The sequence below is a fragment of the Aphanomyces invadans genome (genome assembly GCF_000520115.1).
Source record: "Aphanomyces invadans strain NJM9701 unplaced genomic scaffold supercont1.10, whole genome shotgun sequence".
In the NCBI taxonomy this organism is placed as follows: domain Eukaryota; phylum Oomycota; class Saprolegniomycetes; order Saprolegniales; family Verrucalvaceae; genus Aphanomyces; species Aphanomyces invadans.
This window is the reverse complement of record NW_008580155.1, coordinates 1416185-1435429: the sequence shown is the minus strand read 5'-3', so window position 1 is coordinate 1435429 and position 19245 is coordinate 1416185. Positions and strand designations below refer to the sequence as shown.

At 54.7% G+C, this 19245-nt stretch overlaps 8 protein-coding genes across 15 annotated transcripts in view; 5 read left to right on the top strand and 3 right to left on the bottom strand.

The window, feature by feature from the left end:
• H310_06133 (hypothetical protein) overlaps positions 1–2279 on the top strand; it is a 9874-nt gene extending 7595 nt beyond the window's left edge. The window contains exon 3 of the mRNA XM_008871065.1: positions 76–2279. Within this exon, the coding sequence (XP_008869287.1) occupies positions 76–2223 (2148 nt within the window). The 3' untranslated portion in view covers positions 2224–2279. The remainder of the gene's footprint in view (positions 1–75) is intronic.
• Positions 2280–4501: 2222 nt separating this feature from the next.
• H310_06132 (hypothetical protein) lies at positions 4502–5867 on the top strand. The gene has a single exon (XM_008871064.1). It carries the CDS (start codon positions 4533–4535, stop codon positions 5769–5771), a length of 1239 nt encoding a protein of 412 aa, XP_008869286.1. The 5' UTR covers positions 4502–4532; the 3' UTR covers positions 5772–5867.
• A 234-nt stretch (positions 5868–6101) lies between these two features.
• Positions 6102–9207, bottom strand: H310_06131 (hypothetical protein). The gene is made up of 7 exons (XM_008871063.1): positions 8969–9207; positions 8128–8922; positions 7610–8070; positions 7416–7561; positions 6784–7369; positions 6510–6728; positions 6102–6458 (listed from the first exon to the last, which is right to left on the bottom strand). The coding sequence occupies exons 1-7, from the start codon at positions 9192–9194 to the stop codon at positions 6324–6326; spliced, it is 2568 nt and encodes an 855-aa protein (XP_008869285.1). The 5' UTR covers positions 9195–9207; the 3' UTR covers positions 6102–6323.
• An 84-nt stretch (positions 9208–9291) lies between these two features.
• On the top strand, positions 9292–9874 carry H310_06130 (hypothetical protein). The gene is made up of 2 exons (XM_008871062.1): positions 9292–9748; positions 9793–9874. Exon 1 carries the CDS (start codon positions 9414–9416, stop codon positions 9735–9737), a length of 324 nt encoding a protein of 107 aa, XP_008869284.1. The 5' UTR covers positions 9292–9413; the 3' UTR covers positions 9738–9748; positions 9793–9874.
• Positions 9774–13934, bottom strand: H310_06128 (hypothetical protein). 8 transcript variants are annotated; one of them, XM_008871056.1, is made up of 12 exons: positions 13652–13934; positions 12956–13598; positions 12093–12884; positions 11844–12015; positions 11322–11781; positions 11182–11272; positions 10988–11134; positions 10587–10945; positions 10275–10526; positions 10130–10217; positions 9977–10065; positions 9774–9926 (listed from the first exon to the last, which is right to left on the bottom strand). In XM_008871056.1, exons 3-12 carry the CDS (start codon positions 12245–12247, stop codon positions 9832–9834), a joined length of 1908 nt encoding a protein of 635 aa, XP_008869278.1. In that variant the 5' UTR covers positions 12248–12884; positions 12956–13598; positions 13652–13934; the 3' UTR covers positions 9774–9831. The 8 variants fall into 8 exon arrangements, with proteins under 8 accessions (XP_008869278.1, XP_008869277.1, XP_008869276.1 ...); XM_008871055.1 differs by having other exon boundaries at positions 12956–13934; XM_008871054.1 differs by having other exon boundaries at positions 12093–13598.
• On the top strand, positions 12384–13622 carry H310_06129 (hypothetical protein; the record flags this gene model as incomplete). The annotated part of the gene is made up of 3 exons (XM_008871061.1): positions 12384–12648; positions 12735–13366; positions 13419–13622. The coding sequence occupies 3 exons, from the start codon at positions 12384–12386 to the stop codon at positions 13620–13622; spliced, it is 1101 nt and encodes a 366-aa protein (XP_008869283.1).
• A 114-nt stretch (positions 13935–14048) lies between the features above and the next one.
• On the top strand, positions 14049–18742 carry H310_06127 (hypothetical protein; the record flags this gene model as incomplete). The annotated part of the gene is made up of 15 exons (XM_008871052.1): positions 14049–14458; positions 14506–14833; positions 14900–15384; positions 15429–15545; positions 15600–16017; positions 16066–16264; positions 16307–16509; positions 16557–16925; positions 16967–17305; positions 17354–17626; positions 17665–17754; positions 17806–17947; positions 17996–18324; positions 18384–18449; positions 18503–18742. 15 exons carry the CDS (start codon positions 14049–14051, stop codon positions 18740–18742), a joined length of 4008 nt encoding a protein of 1335 aa, XP_008869274.1.
• An 89-nt stretch (positions 18743–18831) lies between these two features.
• Positions 18832–19074, bottom strand: H310_06126 (hypothetical protein). Its single transcript, XM_008871051.1, has one exon. It carries the CDS (start codon positions 19015–19017, stop codon positions 18874–18876), a length of 144 nt encoding a protein of 47 aa, XP_008869273.1. The 5' UTR covers positions 19018–19074; the 3' UTR covers positions 18832–18873.
• Between the last annotated feature and the right edge of the window lie 171 nt (positions 19075–19245).

Sequence of the window (19245 nt, the reverse complement as noted above, 5' to 3'; positions counted from 1 at the left end):
CGAAACGTAAAGCACCACATTGGGCTGCTCGATATTTTCGGGTTCGAGTCGTTTGATCACAACGGGTTTGAGCAGCTCTGCATCAACTACGCGAACGAGAAGCTCCAGCAAAAGTTCAACAGCGACATCTTCAAGACGGTCCAGACCGAGTACATTGCGGAGGGGATTCCGTTGGAGCTAGTGTCGTTCGAGGACAACCAGCCGATCCTGGACTTGATCGAAGGCCGGTCCGGCGTGATCGACTTGTTAAAGGAAACGGGCGTCCTCGCCAAAGGCACGGACCAAATGTTTGTGAGCAAGGTGATTGCGGCGGCAGCCGACCACAAGAACTTTGAAAAGGTCCGGACGAACCCGATGCAGTTCAAGATCTTGCACTACGCGGGCGAAGTCACGTACGACGGCGCCAAGTTTCTCGAAAAGAACAAGGACACGTTGCCGGTCGACTTGTTGGACCTGCTCGCGTCGAGCGAGTCGTCGTTCATTCGGGACGTGTTCCCAGATCTGGCTGTCGCCCCAAAGGATACGAAGAAGCACCACAAGCACCATGGCGGGAAGGCCGCCCCCAAGTCCCGTAAACAGGGCGGCGGGTTCTTGGTTGGGGCCACGATCGCCAACTCGTTCAAGAAACAACTGGGCGAACTGATGGAACAAATCGCCAAGACCACGACGCAGTACGTCCGGTGCATCAAGCCGAACGCGAACAAGAGCGCCACCGAGTTTGACCGACAAATGGTGGTGGACCAGCTGCGATGCGCGGGGGTCATTGCCGCGATCCGGATCAGTCGCGCCGCGTTCCCGAACCGACTGTCGCTGGTCGAATTTGCCCGTCGCTTCGACGTCATTTGTCCCGCCAAGCTCCGCAATGGCGACCCGGTCGTGATGGTCATGGGCCTCTTGGAGAAGCTGCTGGGCGTCACGTCCGACTCGACGCAAAACGCCAAGTTTGCCATCGGCAAGTCCAAAGTGTACTTTAGCTCGGGACTGTTGCAGCATTTGGAAGACCAGCGCGCCGTTGTCTTGCGGACCCAGGCCACGATCATCCAAGCACACATGCGCGGGTTTGCTAAGCGAAAGCAGTTTTTGGCCAAGAAAGCAGCGGCCATCTTGGCGCAGTCTGTGTTCCGCATGCACTCATCCCAGTGCCGCTTCCGCACTTTGAAGCGAGGTACGGTCTTGTTGCAGACCCGCGTTCGCGGATGGGTGGCCCGCCGCAAGTTCCGTGTTGCGTTGGCCAAGGAACGCCAGCGCAAGTTAGAACTCAAGCGCACCGCCGAAGCCAAGGCCCGTGCAGATGCGAAAGCAGCAGCGGAAGCGGCCGCAAGGTCAGAAGCAGAAGAAAAGGTTCGGGCCCTGCACCAAGCCGAAGCTTCACGTCTCCAATCAAACCAAGCAGATGAAGATGAACCAGTCGACACCAGCTCCGAAGGCAGCGACGGAGAACGCATGTCTGCAGGATCGCAGAGCATTCTAGCGTCCGCGGCCGCCCGTGTCGCTGAAGCCGAAGCCGCAGCTGTGGAAGCCCAGAAGGCTGCCATGGCGGCACTCACGCACAACCGAGTCATCCAAGCCGAAAACGAAGCGCTGCGGGCCAAGATGGCGGCGTATGTCGCCGAACACGCCGATGCCGATCTGTTGCGTGAAAACGAACGACTCAAGCACCAAGTCCTTACGTTGCAGAGCAAGTTGGTGCGGGCGCAGGAAGTGTCGTTGGTGTCGGCCAAAGTCGTCGACAGTCGGTTGACGTTCCGCGAGGGCCGGCAGTTTGTCGAGTACAAGCTCCAGATCGAAACCAACAACCGCGGCACGCTGTTCGTGTGGCATCGATACAGCACGTTTCGAAACCTGGCAACGACGCTCCAGACCAAGAACGGATACCGCCGCAAGGACATCCCGGACTTGCCCAACAAGCAACTGTTTGGGTCGTTGCTATCGGACAGATCGATCCAAGAACGTATCGACAAGCTGAACCAGTTCCTTGAAGCGGCGACCAACACAGACTACCTGCAGTGGGGCATCCGCGTCGACCAGGACACATGCGTGTACAAGCGCCGCACGCGGAGCTCGTCTGGCGCTGAACGAGACTCCATGTCGGTGCGTGGCACAGACGTGCGAGACAGCATGGTGTCCACCGTCGCGTCGTCATCGGATATGCAGTCTCCGCGCGACTCGTCTCGACAGTCTGTGTCGTTGCGTGAATCGATCTTTGGCCGTCGCAAGTCGTAAAACAAAACTCTAGGTGGACACGTATCGTTTTAATCAAGGCAGTGTAGTATCGTCAACGAGGGGGGCGGAGTGTTTCTGCCATGGCGCCGTGCAAACAACTCAACCACTCGTTCACGAACTCCGTTTCAGACAGAGAACGCGATCGAGCACACGGAACAGATCCCCCACTCGCGAAAATGACGGAAGTCTCCGATCCATGGCCGGAACGGATGCCAATCATGTGGGCGAGAACCCCACTGGATGGCGTTCGTTTCGGTGGGATGCTGCTAAAATGCTTCACATCGTTCCAAAACACAAACTGCTTGGTGGGCACAGCACAATCGCACGTGCGTTCAACAGACTCAAGGAGTGGCCACGACAGAGCCGACGTCGTCTTGCTTGTCGAAGTCCGAGCCATGGCGGTCCAGGACTGCCTCGTCCGAGTTCAACTTGGTCCTGCAGACAGACCGTCGGGGATGCATGTCGGTGTGGCAAAAGGCCGCGTTTTTCCTCCACCGATGGACCAAGCTCTGTGTCGATGAAGGTCGCGCTTGAATATCCATCGACGGATGACGGAAGCGTTGCCCAAGTGCATGCGTTCGTCGTGCACGCCATGTTGCCGACATTCGAGTGGAGAGTTGGTGCAGACACAGTCGAGTTTCAACACCGCCAAGATCGTCATGCTATTCAACCTTTACAATACGTTCGTCGTGTGGCAGCAACGTCTCTCACGGCCGTTCAAGGCGAATACGACGCATGGCCATCGAATTTTACACAAGCGAAACACACACGGACGGCGACGTACCCCGCGACGACGACCAGTGCAAGCGCTGCAGAGCCACCGTGTGCGGCAGAAAGTGACGCTCTTGTCGGCCAAGGTCATCGCCGACCGTCTCTCCTTTCGGGACGGCCGCATTCTTGTTGAGTACGAGCTCCAGGTCGATACGCGCCATGACGGCACGCTAATCACGTGGCATCGGTACAGAACTGTTCCGCCGCATGAAGACGAAAATGCAGCGGCAACACGAAAGCTGCAGCGAAGACGTCCCTACTTTGCCGATGATGTTCGACGTGAACAAGTATTCCAGACCTCTCGTTGAAATGCGCAGACAGCTCTTGAACGAATTCCTGGAGGCTGCAGCCACGGCACCGTACACCTCCCATGGGGAATTCGAATCGACAACAACGTGGTGCACCATGCCCAGAGCCCCGCTCGAATTCAACCACGTGGCTACGTGCATGTATGACATGAGGGGTAGCCTCGCGTCAACGGTGGCGTCCGCTGCGGACTTGTCTGTCCTTCGTGCATGTTCGCCGCGCTATAGCGGAGATTGGAGCTCGACTGGAAGCCCTAACGGTAATGCTACATTCTGAGCGACAAAGCCGAGTCTGCCAGTCAGGTTCACGTCCAATTCTGGATGAGATGGCGCAAGGTCGACGAGAAAAGCAGCAGCGTGGCGGGCGTCGGCAACAACGTCGTGCATGTCTTTGACAACGTCACTGTCGCCGCGTTGTTTCTTTAAAATAAATGATAAATGAACGCGTAACGGCGAGGCCATAGTTACATGCGTTGTACCATGCACGCTTGCAGCGTAGGAAAGGGGAGGTAGTGGGGCGGCGGTGGTCTTGGATGGGTCGTGCGCCGATTCGAGAGACAAGCGATTCCATGCGTCGTTCTGGTCATGCGACTGTGCTATCACCCGAGGTCATCAATCCGTGGGACGTAGCTGACGTCCGCTGACACTCTGGACAAGATTCAATCGCGTCGGCGCTCGAAAGGTTCTGCACGATGGTGGCCTTCAACATCTCGGTCGTCGGAAATCCATCACCGAGGCGAAATCTACAGTGTAGTCCACATAAAATGCACACGCGACCAGGTAGGTCCAGGCAGGACGGTCCAAACGCACGCGGATGGAGGGGCAGAGGCATCGACCCCAGCATCGTCCAACCTTCCAAGCAGTGGCGCGAGACTCGCAACCGAACCACGTTTGCGAAAACGACACACCCGTCACGACTCACTGGCTTTTCTTCCGCCCTTGGACACGTGTCACAGCGTGAGTGTGGAAAAAGATCTCTGGGAGCTGGCGACATACACTTGAACGAACGAGCGCTTCGCCGTAGGGAGGCGTCGCCAGCACACGGCGCCTCATGAGATGTCGAGACAGGACACGAACCGTTTGATGGCAGTAGAGCTTTGCCAGGTCCAAGTGAGCAGCCACCCAGGCAGTATTAGATGAATTGTAGTGAATAAATGAATGATGCAGAAAGCCCAGCCACGTTGGATGACAGAACTGTTGAACTGCTCGCCATTTGGTCAAGTCGTTGGGCGGATGGGCGGCGCCGATCACGAGAACGCGGTGTTGATCTCGATTTTGGATGCCGAAGTCGTTGATGTCCGTGTGACGACGTCTAAGGACGGCGTTTCTCGAACCGAATTCAAGCTCATCATTTGGACGGACCGCCGCGGCCAGCTGTCGGTGTGGCACAAGTCCAAAACATTTCTCAACCTCTCCACGACCCTCACGATTCAGCAGCTTCACCAAGGGCTGCCTCCGTTTGACTACCCGTCGTATGAAGCCCCGACGATGGATCAAATCAATGCATTCCTGCGCCAAGCTTTGGCGTCGTCGTTGGAATGGGGCATTCGCGTCGACGCCGACACGGTCGTGTATAAGATCAACAAGACCCCCGACGTGTCTCCGCACCGAACGTCGTCGTCCGTAGTAAACCACGACTCGTCCGTCGTTTCCCATGACGACCCGACAACTCAGGCGGAAATGTCCCTCCTGAAAGCATCGATTGTCGACTTTCGCATTCAAACCGTGCATGCCGGTACCACCGACGAACGCGAGTGCGTACAATACTGTGTCGTAATCGAGACAGCGTCCCATGGCACCCTGCAAGTGTGGCGCCGGTACTCTACATTCCGCGACTTGGCGAATTCGCTCGAGTTGCACAATGCCCTGCCTCCGTCGCCGCTGCTCCCGAGCCAGCTCACGGGCGCCTTGATCAGTCAGCGCGTGGCCCAACTCAATCGTTTCCTCGAAACAGCGACAACAGAACCAACGTTGGAGTGGGGCATCCGCATTGACAAGGATTCGTGCGTGTACAAACGCGCTACCAAAGCCCCCGCTCCACCGTCGGTGGACACCTCCGTTCACAACTTGAGCCACTTCCAGCTCATGCAAGCACCGCCCCCCGAAGACCACCAGGTGTCGCTCATCTCGGTGGCAGTGAAGGGGTATCGTTTGAGTGGGAAAAACGCGCAGGGCCAGTGCTCGATCAAGTACAACGCCCAGCTGGAATGCCTCTCCAACATCCACGGCCTCTGTACGTACTCGATTTGGCGGCGCTACGGGACGTTCCATGAGCTGGAAAAGTCGCTGAATTTGACCGGCAGTCCGCGACTCAGCGATCCCAGCGAGCCCGTCCACCACGACAAGAATCTGATTGACCAGAGAATACGCAAACTCAACCGATTCTTGGACTACATCTCCCACACTGACGATCTCGAATGGGGCATCCGCGTCGATGCCGAGACAATCGTGTACAAGCGCCGCGTCGTCTAAATCGAACATGCCGCTGCGTGGCCTCTGTGTTGTCCCAGCTCTTTCTAGTTGGGTCTCTCCCCTCTCAATGTATTGTAAACTTCACCAATGTCCCGCCACGTCGCATTCTCTGTGATTGCACCGCAACTACGATAGAATGAAACCACGCAGAGACGTCACCGCCGCAAGATAGTTTAGTATCGTCGCGCTCCTTCCAGGCTGAATACTGCGCGTTGCCGCGTAGGTTTTGTCTTGAGTTTCATCGCTTCGACTTGGCCTTGTGAAAACGTTTTTGAGCTTCCTATTCACGAGTTAGCGTTGGAAAGCGCAGGTGCGTGGAAGGAGGCGAAGTTACTGCAGGAAAATTGTAAAATTCAATTTCTCGTCAAGAGTAAATCATTCATTCCGTAGCTCATCTCTCGAATGTGTCGGCTGCATGCAGGCCTTGAGAGTCCACACCCCTTGAGGTAATATTGCTTCGAACCGTCACATCGTGGATGCCTCAGGGTAGTGTTTTCTAGGACAGCAGCTTGCTGCTGGGACACAGAAATGTGTCACTGCTTCTGGTACAAGTTATGCAACGAGGGCCACCCATTCGTGCATTGTTCGTCTGTCCGCGAGAGGCTTTTTACGGGTCGAATTCAGCACGTTCGACGCCAAGTCCCGTTTTTGTTGTTGGAGTTCGTAAATCTTGTCCTCGATTGTGTTCTGATTAAGACTTGACGTGACGCGCAATTCCGATGCAAGATCGTTTTGTACCTGCATGAGGAACCGAAATACGTGGACCGGATCAGCTTGTCCGATTCGATGAGTCCGATCGACGGCCTGCGCTTCCATACTCGGGTTCCAGCACGGCTCCATTAAGAACACCCTCCGCGCATTCGTCAGATTGAGACCCAATGCACCACACCGCAGGCTCATCAGCATAACGTCCACAACATTCGAGCTCTGAAAGAGCTGAACTGCTTTGTTTCGGTTCTACAGACAGCGAATCCTCAACTGTGAGTTAATGAGTATATATCATCGATCCTACCGCAGCAGACATGTGTCCATCCAAGCGAATGCAACGAATCGACGGATTCGTAGCGTCCAACTGTTCTTCAATCAAGTCCAAGAAGCTTGTCCATTGGGAAATGACCAAAACTGGGGCGTTCTCATGCTTGGCTCGTTGGAGGTGGTCAAACAAGACTTGCATCTTCGTAGACATGTGAACAATCGGCAGCGATTGGTGGCGCGGGAGGAGCCGCGGCGAATTGCACACTTGACGTAACCTCAGCAAAAGCTCAAAAATGTGGCGACCTGGTCTGCGGGCTTGCATATGTTGATGCACTTGCTCTCGGGTCGACTGTCGAACATTAGCATACCATGCCTTTTCGATGTCTGTTTGAAAGTCTAATTTGATCAAGTGCTCCGTCTTAGCCGGCAATGGAATTGGAAGGGTATCTTTGAGTCGACGCAGCATGCACTGATTCAACAGTTCATTCAGATGTTCTTCGCTTTCGACAGCAGGGAGGCCCAAGAATCGGAAGAGCGTGTAAACGTCGTCGAGTCGATTTTGGATCGGTGTCCCAGTGACGCACCACCGCGCACAGGCAGACAATTGGCAAGCAGCTTGCGCCCTAAAACGCAAAGCTTATTGAGCTATCGAGAATCGCGAGGACAAACCTTGCGGTTATCGAGTTCGAGATCAAATGAGCTTCGTCCAAAACCACGCGTTCCCAGTAAACTTTGTGGAGTTTTGACGCCAACGGCTTCCCGTCACGGCGCCGCTTGGTTTGAATCCACGGCTTAGCAGACGACAAATGTACCGTCTATGATACTTAGTCAGGATAGAGACAGACTTTACTTGCAGACTCTACCGTCATGGTAGGGCGGGTGTACGTGGCTTCTTTCAGTCGCAACGTATCGTAGGTAGTCAGGATAATGTCGAATGCGTATAAGTCGTGGCTGGTTAGAAACCTTTTTCGATTTGCGCCATGGTACACACCGACACTGAGCGTGGTTTTCTCCTTGATCTCTTGCTCCCACTGATGGACTAAGCTCAGAGGAGTGATGATAAGCGTTGGGCGCTTCTTTTTTCGGCCGTAATTGACCATCCCGGCCTTTTTTGCTATAAGCGCCAGACAACACACAGATTTCCCCAGACCCATTTCGTCGGCCAAGATTCCTCCTCGAAATGGTTTTGCCGACGGCCTCTCGCGCATCTGCATCCATTCCACAGCGTGTTGTTGGTGCCCAAGAAGAGTCAGCGGTGTCACGGCACTCATTCGAGCAAGGTCAAGCGCAGCGGTGGATTCCACGGTGGAACAGCGCGGTGTATCTACACTGTGCGATCAACAAGCCGCAAATCGTGAACGGCAACTATGATCCGTCTGACCTGGAACTGACAAGGTGTGTAAATCGTCAAAGCTTGAAATGTCACTGCATGCGGACAACGGGTGGAAACGCTGCAGGCGCTTGGGCAAGGTGTCTGCTTCGATCGGAGTGTTACAAGCGTCGCCGGCACCGAAACTCGCCTCGCTGGAATCAGAGTGGTTACTGTCACTGTCGGGAACTCGAAGACGCCGTCGTATCGGTTTGGGACGTGGGGGAGATCCACTTGTTGGCAGGTCGACATCGTCGTCAAATTGCCTTCGCTGTGTCGGGACGTCATTTCCAGGCGACGATTCCTTGTCTGAGTTATCCATGATGTCGAAATGATCCAGCAACATGGTCCATTCCACTCCGTGTGACAGATCGTCGACAGGCTGTACTTCGAGCTCTTCGAATTGCTCGATTTGCTCGTCCATGAAAATGTCATCTATACCGACGTCCGGCACAGCCTGTTTCAGCGTCGATTGGGCATTGTGCGCCGTGACGAATACGCCAGAGGAATTGTCTTCTGCAACAATTATCCCATTGCCGTCGTCCGCACAATTCGTCGATTGCTCTGCGGGACCATCGAAACTAAGCGTTCGAACTGCATCGAAATCCAGCTTCTGTGCGATTGTTTCCGCAACTGGGTTCGTAATGGGAGACATATCAGCAAGTCGCTGGCACAAACTCGATGCGACTCTGTCCGTTCCACCACCGTCATCGTCGACCTCGAGCTCCTTTGAGTCAAAGTCGGGGAAAAAGCTCGTGTGGTTCATCTTGCTGTTGCTTCCAGGACGCTTCTTCTTCTTCTGTGGACCTACGTACTGGTGTCAAGAGAACTAACTCAGTTGCATACAAAAAACCTGGAGTATTGTACTCGAATGACAAGTCGCTAGTTGGAGTGTGGTAGACGTATGAATCGTCTGCACTTGCATCGTCATCAAGCATTGCCAACAGGTGCTGAACTTGGCGCTTGTCCTCGTCACTGACTTCGTAACCATACGCAGTATCTCCGTATCGCCCCGAAAGCACTTGGCTCACGTACTCGCTCCATCCATTCTCCTCGTACTCGACTTGCCAGAATCCCATGAGATGATGGCGCGACGAAATTTGAAATTGAATTGTTTCCGGATGCCGGATACACGGATCTCTTTCATAGGGCCAGCTACAAATAACGTTTGTGCCACTTCAGCAACTGGAAATATCCAAGTGCGGTCAGGATGCATCGCACACCCTGCGTTGTGCCCCCAAAGCAATCCAGCATGATCCTTGTGCGGCCTCCAGGCGACCGCTGCTGGCATTGCTCATATGGACTTGATCGAAGCGGTGATTCACCCCTTGATTCGCTCATCTCTTTCGTTTGTGGACAACGACTCAAGGGCGTTCTCCTCTGGCCGAGTCCAAGCACGGATCGCTGAGCCTGATGCATCCTTAGTGACTTGTTTCAGTTCGCTGTGTATCCATCTTCGACCAGCCGTGACAGGCACCCACCTTTGTGAGCTCGTCCGAACTTGCTGCATTGATATGTGTCTCAACCTGAGTAGCTGCGTTCTCAGCGAGAAAGAAACTAACACAAGATCGCGAACTCTGAACAGCATGCCAGTTCGATCGTTGGCGCTGCCGCGACGATGAATTGTACACTGGTGTGCATCCAACCCAACACAAACCCAGCAATTCACGTGTATAGATTGGCATCGTAGGAAGTGGAGTGCACGCAGTAATTTGTTTACCACTCGGTTTCATGGTAGTCTTTGAAAAACAGACCAAAGTCACTCTTGCCCGTGTTGTACCCGACAAAGACGGGGTCGAGGATGCGGGCCGCTAATGCAGTCGCTGTCAGTCCTGAACACTCTGATCAGGTCATGCTGTACCGGCGTCGATTTCGTCGATGGGGGTTTGAAAGTTGGCCGTGGCTGCGTATTTGTGCGCCTTTTCGAGCGGATTTTCATCGTTAATCCACCTGCGGCACCCCCATGAAACAATTACATGCATGAGCATTCCCATCCACTCGCCACCGAACGTACCCCGTGTCGACCGAATTCATGTAAATGCCATACTTGCTCAATTCTTCCGCGCACGTCCGCGTCATCATGTTGAGGGCGGCCTTGGCCACTACAGCACAACGCACCGACGATGAGTATTTACTCGCTTGGTCTTCAATGCACGTACTGTTGGTGTGGGGGTGGTTCGGGGTTTTGTACCGATAGAACTTGCCCTCCATCGCACTCACGTTGATGATGTACTTGGCCTTGGCTTCCGTCTTCTCCAAAAGCGGTCGCAGTCGGCTGTTCATAATGAACGGCGCCAGAGTATTGATAGCAAACACTTCGGCCACTTCCGGTGTCGACACTTGGCCCATCTTGAGCACCCACGAATTGGTCGTCCGCAAATCGAGCTGTTGGCCGTTCACGTCCGTGCGTCCTACACCAGTCAACAACCCTTGAGCCGCCAACCATGCATTCATCAAAGTCATGGGCAAACCTTGAGGAAACAGCGACGATCCTGTCATGTCGTGATCTTCTAGCAGCATTGGAACCTGGGACTTCAACGCGCTCGGAATGGCGTGGTGGTTCGAATTGCCGGTGGCGAGTTTGGTGGACCCGTCCGACAGCAATGCATTTGTGTCACGATGTAAGGCTTCTGTGAACGCTTGCTGTTGCTGGAGCGTTGCCTGGATGTTGGCCGGGAGGTTCAGGAATGGCGTCGACTCCTTCGGCATCATGTGGGCGTAGTACGACGTCGGTCGACGGATGGTCTGGCACGCGTTGTGGATGACCACATCGAGACGGGGATACGTCTGCAGCACAAAATCCATAAAGTGCTCCAAGTGCACGAGGTCCCTGACCCACACATGAGCGATATTGCTGGAGCATTTATCGTACCGGAAGTCAATGCCAAATACATGTAGACGGTCCTTGAACGTTGCATAGTCAGGATGGGCGGCGTAGCGCTCGGCCGTGTCATGTGGGAATCGACTCGTGGCAATCACAGTGGCCCCCGCCAAAAGAAGCTTGAGCGTAGTTTGGTATCTGCACGAATAGGTCAGTTCAAAGGCACACATGCGATATCGCTGTACCCAATCTTGACGCGGGCGCCGGTCACTAGCGCCACCTTTCCATGCAAATCTGCTGACTGCATTCGCTTGGAGTAGTTGACTTCGGCACAGCCTACCGCGCTCCCGTGAATGTCTTAACGCAAGGAGGGTGTTTGGATTACTGGGGCAGAGTTGGTCGTAAAAATGATGCAGCGCCTCGTAGCGAACTTTGCACGTGTAGCACGATCGCTGCTTGTTCAATTCGACCTTGGGGACTTCGGCAGGCTTGCCATTCTCGAGAAGCATCGTCTGAGTATTCGCTTCGTCCACGGCGCCGTCAGCTATCAAAGGCAGCATGTTCTCTTCTTCGCCCTTGCCTTGCTCGAGCAGTTCGTTGAGCTTCTCCACACGCGCACGACGCAACGTGGCACTGTTGATGTATTTGTGGTCGTTCATTTTGCGCTTTATGTTTCGTGCTTCCTTCTCCCGACGCAACTCTTGATCTTCCAAGTACTTTTTGCGGCCTTTTCCTTTAAATTTGCGACTCTCCATGTAATCGGAAACAGGAGCCAACATCTTGCGGAAGGTGCGCATCGCTGGAAGCTCCACAACGTTGAGGTCCTTGGCGATTGTACCGAGTACCTACGACGAACTGCGTCGAGATTCCTCATCCAGGGAACCAAGGAACAAGATCACATATTTACCTCCAGGCAGATGGACAAATTCTCTTCGGAGAATGGAAGCGCAGGCTGCGGCGCTGCTTCAACGGCCACAGGCGCTTCAGAATGCCCAGACTCGGACACCGTGTCCATCGTCGTGGCGCGCTGTGCGTTCTTGAATGGCAGGGCTTCATTTGATTGGTAAAGTGCGACTCTTCTAAGTACGCTTTTTCAGCCAATCACGAGCCACGATATAGTGGCTGAAGTCCAGATTTCGGGGAAGGATGATCCGACCTAGCGTGATGCTGCTTGCCGCGGCTGTGGCCCTGATGTTTACGGCAGGTGTTGCTGAGCACGACCATAGTTACGTGCATGACCATGGCCATGACCACAGCCATGTCCATGCCCACGAGGAGCACCACCACGCCCACCATGATCATCACGATCATCACCACGACACCCACACCCAACGCCACGGACTTGACAGCTTAGCTAACAAACCAAACAAGGAATCAGTGGTCGAAATCGCAATGGACGACGTGGGGTATACTCATCCCTTGGACAAGTCCTCGCATGATGGCCACCATGTCCACCACCATCAACTTGACGGCGATGACCACAGTCACTCCCATAGCCACCAAGACTTACGCCGTCCAATCCCGGGCCCAGTCGAGACTTTGGTATCCCCTTCGACTCATCACCATAAACACGATCAAACCCACAAAGATGATGATCACCCCCACAAGCATAGCCATGCTCACGACCATGACCACAAGGATCAACATGCTCACTCCCACTCCCATGACCATTCATCGCACGACCATTCGCACGGCCACACGGATGCCGCGAGGTTGCTTCAAGACAGCCACCCGCCCTCCGACGCAACTCGTTTCGACGTGTCATTGTGGATCGAGGCTTTGTCTGCGACGGCATTAGTGGGCATTGCGCCCGTTATTCTGCTGTTCTTCATTCCCCTTGGCCGGACGTCGTTGACGACGCAAAAGCCACTGCTTCGCATTTTTCTCGCGTTTGCGGCCGGTGGACTTCTCGGCGACGCGCTGCTGCATCTGCTGCCACACTCCACCCCTAGCGGTCAGCACGATCATGACCACAGCCACGATCACGGAGATGCAGGACACAGCCATTCGGTAGCGGACCTGGCGCCGTATTTGTGGATGTTAGTTGGGCTCATGACATTTTTGATGCTGGAAAAGTTTGTTCGCGCGCAAACTGGAAGCGACGGTCACGGCCACTCGCATGGCATCGCTCCTGAACCAAAGCAAGCCAAGAAATCCGAAAAAAGCGACAATGGCGCAGCGCCTCCTGCCGCGGCAATTGCCGCCGCGGCGTATTTGAACTTGGCGGCAGATTTCTCCCACAACTTCACCGATGGGTTGGCCATTGGCGCCACGTTTGTCCATGGACGTAGCAGCGGGTGGCAAACAACGTTGGCCATGCTTCTCCATGAAGTGCCGCACGAAATCGGCGACTTTGCGATCCTCATTCAATCCGGGTTCACGCGTTCGGACGCCATGTGGACTCAAGTGTACACAGCCCTTGGCGCCATGGTACGCAGTCGGAAGAATTCGGTTTTTACTGACGGCGATTGTACTCTTCCAGGTCGGCACAGCCGTAGGGCTCTTGATTGAAGCAAAGACGGCGGCGTGGATCACTCCATTCACGGCCGGCGGGTTCGTGTACATTGCGTGCACGAGTGTCTTTCCCGAATTGCTCGAAGACTCGTCCCTTCTTCAGTCGTTGCTGCAACTGCTTGCGATGGCGACGGGTGTTGTCCTCATGCTACTCATCGCGCTCTTCGAATAAAGACAGACACGAAAGATGGCACTCCTCACCGCTTACGTAATAAGCAGCTTGGCATGCGTTGTGAAAACCACTTTATGACTTGGCATGCATTTGTTGGGCGAGATTGCCCGAGGCATGGACGACATCGTCGTTTCGTTTTGGATTCATGCCCTCCCAAGTTCTGTGGGCGGCGGAAGAAGTGCCAAAGAGGCGTCGACAGGTGACCACCAGCCCCTCCCCCCTTCAAAGGCGTTGGCATCTTCCTGGATGCGAACTCTCGACGCGTAATGCCGCCAAGTCGGTGCATTCCGCCGCTGCTTCATGAAAATTTCCCGTTGTAACTCCAGCATGCGTTACAACAGTTACAAGACATCGCAGTGCCTGGTCGTGTGATTCCAGCGACCTTCCACGGCCCAAACCGGGCCGAGACGTCCAACTGGGTGGGCGATGAATGGCATTGCGTCCAAAACGAGAAATCCTCGAGGGAACGCGGTCACGCCAAACGGCGGCCCGACCGCTGCGAGCACGAAGAAGGCCAAGGTGGCGATTCCAGGCATGCACCGGTCTGCGAGCAAGCATCGCGTTGTCAACATGCAAGCGTACGACAAAGAGTACTTTGACCACAACTTGGCGCCGGGTCGCAAGTCGAGCATCGCTGGGAAGCCCCGCCAGAGCTTGAAAACGATCAAGGACTCGAAATTTACCAAATCGTATCGTCAGGTCAAGCACAAAGCGCAGGACGCCAAGACGTATGTGATCGACCCGAAAGAGTCCAACAGCGTCAAGTGGGATATTTACATGGGCGTCTTGATCGCGTACAGCGGCGTGACGGTGCCGCTCGTGGTGTGCTTCCCCGGGTACGACCGTCGCCCGCTGCTGCGTTGTCTCTTAGAGGGTGTTGTAGATTTCAGAGCCAATCCGACTGGGCCGTCATCAGCACGTTCGTCGACGTATGCTTTGGCATCGACATTGTCCGCAACTTTCTCGTCGGATACCATGACGAGCGCGACGAGCTCGTGATGAATCACGTCCAGATTGCGAAAAAGTACATGCGCACGTGGTTTGTCCTCGACTTGGTCTCGACCGTCCCCATCGAAAGCGTCATCACGCTGTTCGACCCCCAAGCCAATGTGTCGCATACGTACGCGTCGATTCAACTCTTTCGCATCTTGCGCGTCACGCGGATTGTCAAACTCGCGCGCCTCGCCAAGCTCAAAACGTTCTTCGCCAAGGTACAACGCCGCCACTCCGTTGGTTTCCGCGTCGTCGTCCTGGTCATGTATGGAGGATGTGCGTAGGCCGAAGAAACCTTTGGCCTCAACGCGGGCGTCGTCCGCCTCGTCCGACTGATCCTGCTCGTCCTGTTTGTGTCGCACTTGCTCGCATGCTTCTTTCATCTCCTTGGTCAGCCCAACGACCCACCAAGCCACGATTCGTACGACAACATGCCAGACTCATGGATGTGCACGGCGGACGATCCGAAGCGGTGTCTTCGCGGCGAGAGCGACTCGGTGCGGTACTTGTACAGTTTGTACTGGGTCATCACGACGTTGACGGGTGTTGGGTTTGGCGACGTCGTCATCGTCACGCCGTTTGAAAAGCTGTACGCGATCTTTGCCATGATCATCGGTGCATCTGTGTTTGGTTTTGTCATTGGAAACATCTCGACGCTCCTCGAGAGCATGGACAAGCGCGCCGCGATGTACCAAATGAAGATGATGCTGGTCAAGGACTACATCCGCACGCGCAACTTGCCCATGGACCTGCGCTTCAAACTTCGACGGTACGACCAGACTGCATGCCCACGGGCTCATAGAGCACCCCCAGGTACTTTGAGCACTATTTATCCCGGGCATCGCTCTTTGACGAGTCGTCTATCCTCGGTGAGATTTCGCTGAGCCTCCGCAACGAGATCGTGCATGAAACGTGCAAAGATATTTTTCAGTACGTCCGTCGCGCCGTCCGTCTCGGTCTGTGACGTGCGTGGTTGTCTCCTAGAATTCCAGCGTTCGCCTTGATCAATCCGCAGTTTGTGATGGACATGGCAATATGTATCAAGCCGCTCTTCTTGCTCGCCGACTCCATTATTGCCAAAGAGCACACGGTGGGCCGGGAAATGTACTTTTTGAATTCCGGCGTCGTCGCCATGTACAACAGCAGCTTAAACGGGAAGAAGGTCCTGCTCGAAGTCATGAGTGAAAACGCGTACTTTGGCGAAGCCTCCCTCTTGTACTTTGCGCTGCGTGAAAACACATTCCAGTGCATCACGAATTGCGATATGTACTCGCTCCTCAAGGAAGATTTTGACGTGCTCGTCGAGGAATACCCTGAGACGGAGGGAATCCTGATCGAGTTTTACGAGCAGCGCAAGCACTTGTACCAAGAAACGCTCAATATGACGATGGAGCGATACTCGGTACCAACTCGAGCTGCGCGGTGGTTGCCCATGCTCTCGTTTGCGTAGTACTACGAAAAGATCAAAGACGACGAGTACAAAATGGCCAAATTCGAAGACTTGTGCCCACACATCAAGGTGTGCTACAATGGCAAACTGGCCGCGATCGAGCAGCTCCCGATGGACATTTTGAAGAACATCGACTTCAACATTGCGCCCAAGGTGTCGCTGTTCAACTCATCGCTGGCGAAAAAAGTGATCGTGGATGGTGCGCTGCCGTACGACGGACACTCGTGATCGCCGTGTGTAGGCATCAAGGATCAAGATTTGACGTCCAAGTCCGTCACTGCCCGCCTCTGCCAAATCATTGACCCGAACAACGTCAAGAAGCTCCAGTGGGACGTGTGGCTCGGGCTCCTCATTCTGTACAACGTGATCAGCATCCCAATCCAAGTCGCGTTTCAAAGCAATGTCGCCATCGAAGTTCAAACGACCGCCGACCTCATCAAAGCCGTACGTCGTGCGCGGATCCCGTTGGGTTGTGACCGCGATTGTGGCAGGACTTTGACGTGGTTGTTGACGTCTTCTTCGCCCTCGACATCCTGCTCACGTTTCGAACGGCCGTGTTCGACGAGTCGGGCAACGTCGTGACCGCGCCGCGCCGCATTGCGGCGCAGTACCTGCGCCTTTGGTTCTGGGTCGACTTTATCTCGACCTTTCCCATCGGGTACTTTGTCAACAAGTACGTTCTCACGGACGACCCGGCATCCCTCGCAACGTACCAGAACTTGAAACTTATCCGCTTCGCGCGCCTGACGCGATTGCTCAAGCTCGCTCGCCTTCTCAAGTTTAACAAAAACTTTACCAGCGTCGAAGACGTGATCGACCTCAGTCCGGCCGCGTCGCGCGTGTTGATGCTGTTCCTGCAGGTCCGGTCCTCTCGCCACAACATGCCATATCCGTGCTGTAGGTGTGCATGATTGCCCACATGTCAAGCTGCGCATTCTTCTTTGTCGGGGTCACGTCCGAAGACTTGTATGATGGTGCAAGCTGGATCCAGCAACAAAATCTCGGCAACAGCTCGCTCGGGGAAAAATACATTACGTCGCTATACTTTGCATTCACGACCATGGCGACGGTCGGGTACGGCGACATTTTGCCGACGACCCATGTTGAGGTCGTCTACGTGACGTTCTACATGTTGGTGGGGGCGTCCGTGTTTGGGTACATCATCGGGTCCATGAGCAGCCTCGTCGACCAGATGCAGACCAAGACGACGTTAGCCAAGGAAAAGATGGATCGCGTCAAGGTGCATGACAGGATCACTGCACCAACATGTCATTTTTCCGTGGCGTAGGACTACATGAAAGAACGCAAGTTGCCCAAGCCGCTGTGCGTGCGCATTCGGCGGTATTTTGACTTTTACATGAACCACAAGGAAGTGTCGAACGAGAGCGCGTTCCTGGAAGACCTGTCGGACGACTTGCGCACGCAGCTCGTCCTGCACTTAAACCGAGATGTCGTGAGCAAGATCTCGTTCTTTTCCCACCAAGACGACGCGTGCATTTCGTACCTCATGGGTATCTTGTACCAAGAGTGCTGTACGCCAGGCGAATACGTCTTTTACGAGGTATGCCGTCGCCATCGATCGGCACTAACCCCTGTCAGGGCGAGTACGGTCGGCACATGTACTTTTTGGTCAAGGGAACCGTCGAAGTCGTCATTGGCGCCGGCACATCCAAAGAAATCACGTGCAAAGTTGGTCGAGTGTAGGCATTAGAACTGTCCTCACGTCGTCATGATGCTTAGGTGCTGACGGAAGGCGCGTTCTTCGGCGAGCTTGCCATGCTGCTCAGCTCGAAACGGTGTGCGAGTGTCCGGGCCAAGTCGTTTGGGATCTTGTACGTCCTCAGTCGCAACGGAATGGATCGAATTCGAACGCATTATCCAGGTGCGGCGGCGCCATGAGCGAGTCCGTGTTGTCAAGGTCATGTCGTAGAAATCTCGAGCCAGATTACACGGGAGATTCGAACCAAGCTGCAAAAGATTAAAGTCGACACGATGTCCCAACCCGATGCAGGCACCCTCGTGAGCCACCTTCCTCTCGAAGAAACCTTTGCCGTCGAGATGGAAAAACCGATCGAGGAAGCGTTCGCATTGATTGACCAAGTTTTGACCAAGCTCATGGTGTTTTACGGTGGCGGCGAAAAGGGGAAGCGTCGATCTGTCGCGTGCGTTGTCCAGCACTTGAAGAAGTTTGACTTCAACTCGCACACACACGATGGCACGGACACGGGTGGTGGCCATCGAAAGCAAGGCCTAAACCGGGTATCGATGCCCACCTCGACATACGTTCCATTCCAGTCGTTCATGACGTGTCCATGTAGCAAAGCATGGCGGAGCGATACATCTCGGGCGACCCCAAGATTGCGCTGTCGAAAGCAAGCAAAAAGGTAGAGAGCTGTGGTCCCCGCCGTCCGGACTGGTTGACAGGCGTTGCATGCAGATCGCCATCATGAACAAGTTTTTGACGTCCATGGGCGCGGGCAAGATTGGGCGATTCGCATCTTTATCCAAGCGAGACACCGACAACGAGTCAGTTCGGGAGAAAAAAGGCCCAAAGATCGACGACGCAGACAAAGTACCCCCGCCACAGTACACGGAGCTCGACCACCAGTTCCTGAAGCGAGACCCGACCGAGGGGCTCCTGCCCGTTTCGCTTCCGCCAACAGTCTCAGACATTTGAACCCTGTAATTCGACACTGCATTCGACTCGTTTTGTCGTGCTCGACGGTATCCTTCCAGCTTCTGCTCATGCGACCATGGACAAGGACGACGGGGCTACATCCACATTCATTAAGTTTGTTAAACAGGTCATCAATGATGCTTCTTGCCGCCAAAGGTGCGGGAGAAGGACTGTCGGAGTGAGAACGATTCGCGGCTCGTGCTCGCCATCGACTCCCGGGAGCTGTCGTCGTCATACATCGTTACGGCCATGGATTCACGTGGGGGTCCCGCCATGGACTCGCGGTCTGCGCTAGACGAGCTGCGCGTGCGGCGCTTGTACACGCATGTGTCTTGGTCGACGCGGATGCCCCATTGCAGGTAGTCTGTGTTGGTTGCAGCTTCGAGGAACTGATTTAACTTCTCAATACGCTCCTGAATGAGTTTGTCGGAAAAGTTGTTGAACAGTTGCTTGTTGGGCAAGTCCGGGATGTCCTTGCGGCGGTATCCGTTCTTGGTCTGGAG

What these genes read in the sequence shown, in the direction of transcription:
- H310_06132 (XM_008871064.1), top strand. Translation starts at nt 4,533, where the DNA reads ATGGGCGGCGCCGATCACGAGAACGCGGTGTTGATCTCGATTTTGGAT.
- H310_06131 (XM_008871063.1), bottom strand. Translation starts at nt 9,194, where the DNA reads ATGGGATTCTGGCAAGTCGAGTACGAGGAGAATGGATGGAGCGAGTAC. An exon ending in ACACACCTTGTCAGTTCCAG is followed by an intron (nt 8,071 to 8,127) that starts GTCAGACGGATC and finishes CGCACAGTGTAG; the next exon opens with ATACACCGCGCTGTTCCACC. An exon ending in TCGAACTCGATAACCGCAAG is followed by an intron (nt 7,370 to 7,415) that starts GTTTGTCCTCGC and finishes TTTGCGTTTTAG; the next exon opens with GGCGCAAGCTGCTTGCCAAT.
- H310_06130 (XM_008871062.1), top strand. Translation starts at nt 9,414, where the DNA reads ATGGACTTGATCGAAGCGGTGATTCACCCCTTGATTCGCTCATCTCTT.
- H310_06128 (XM_008871053.1), bottom strand. Translation starts at nt 12,247, where the DNA reads ATGATCGTGATGATCATGGTGGGCGTGGTGGTGCTCCTCGTGGGCATG. An exon ending in ATTTGTCCATCTGCCTGGAG is followed by an intron (nt 11,782 to 11,843) that starts GTAAATATGTGA and finishes AGTTCGTCGTAG; the next exon opens with GTACTCGGTACAATCGCCAA. An exon ending in ATGAATTCGGTCGACACGGG is followed by an intron (nt 10,066 to 10,129) that starts GTACGTTCGGTG and finishes GGGGTGCCGCAG; the next exon opens with GTGGATTAACGATGAAAATC.
- H310_06126 (XM_008871051.1), bottom strand. Translation starts at nt 19,017, where the DNA reads ATGGCGGGACCCCCACGTGAATCCATGGCCGTAACGATGTATGACGAC.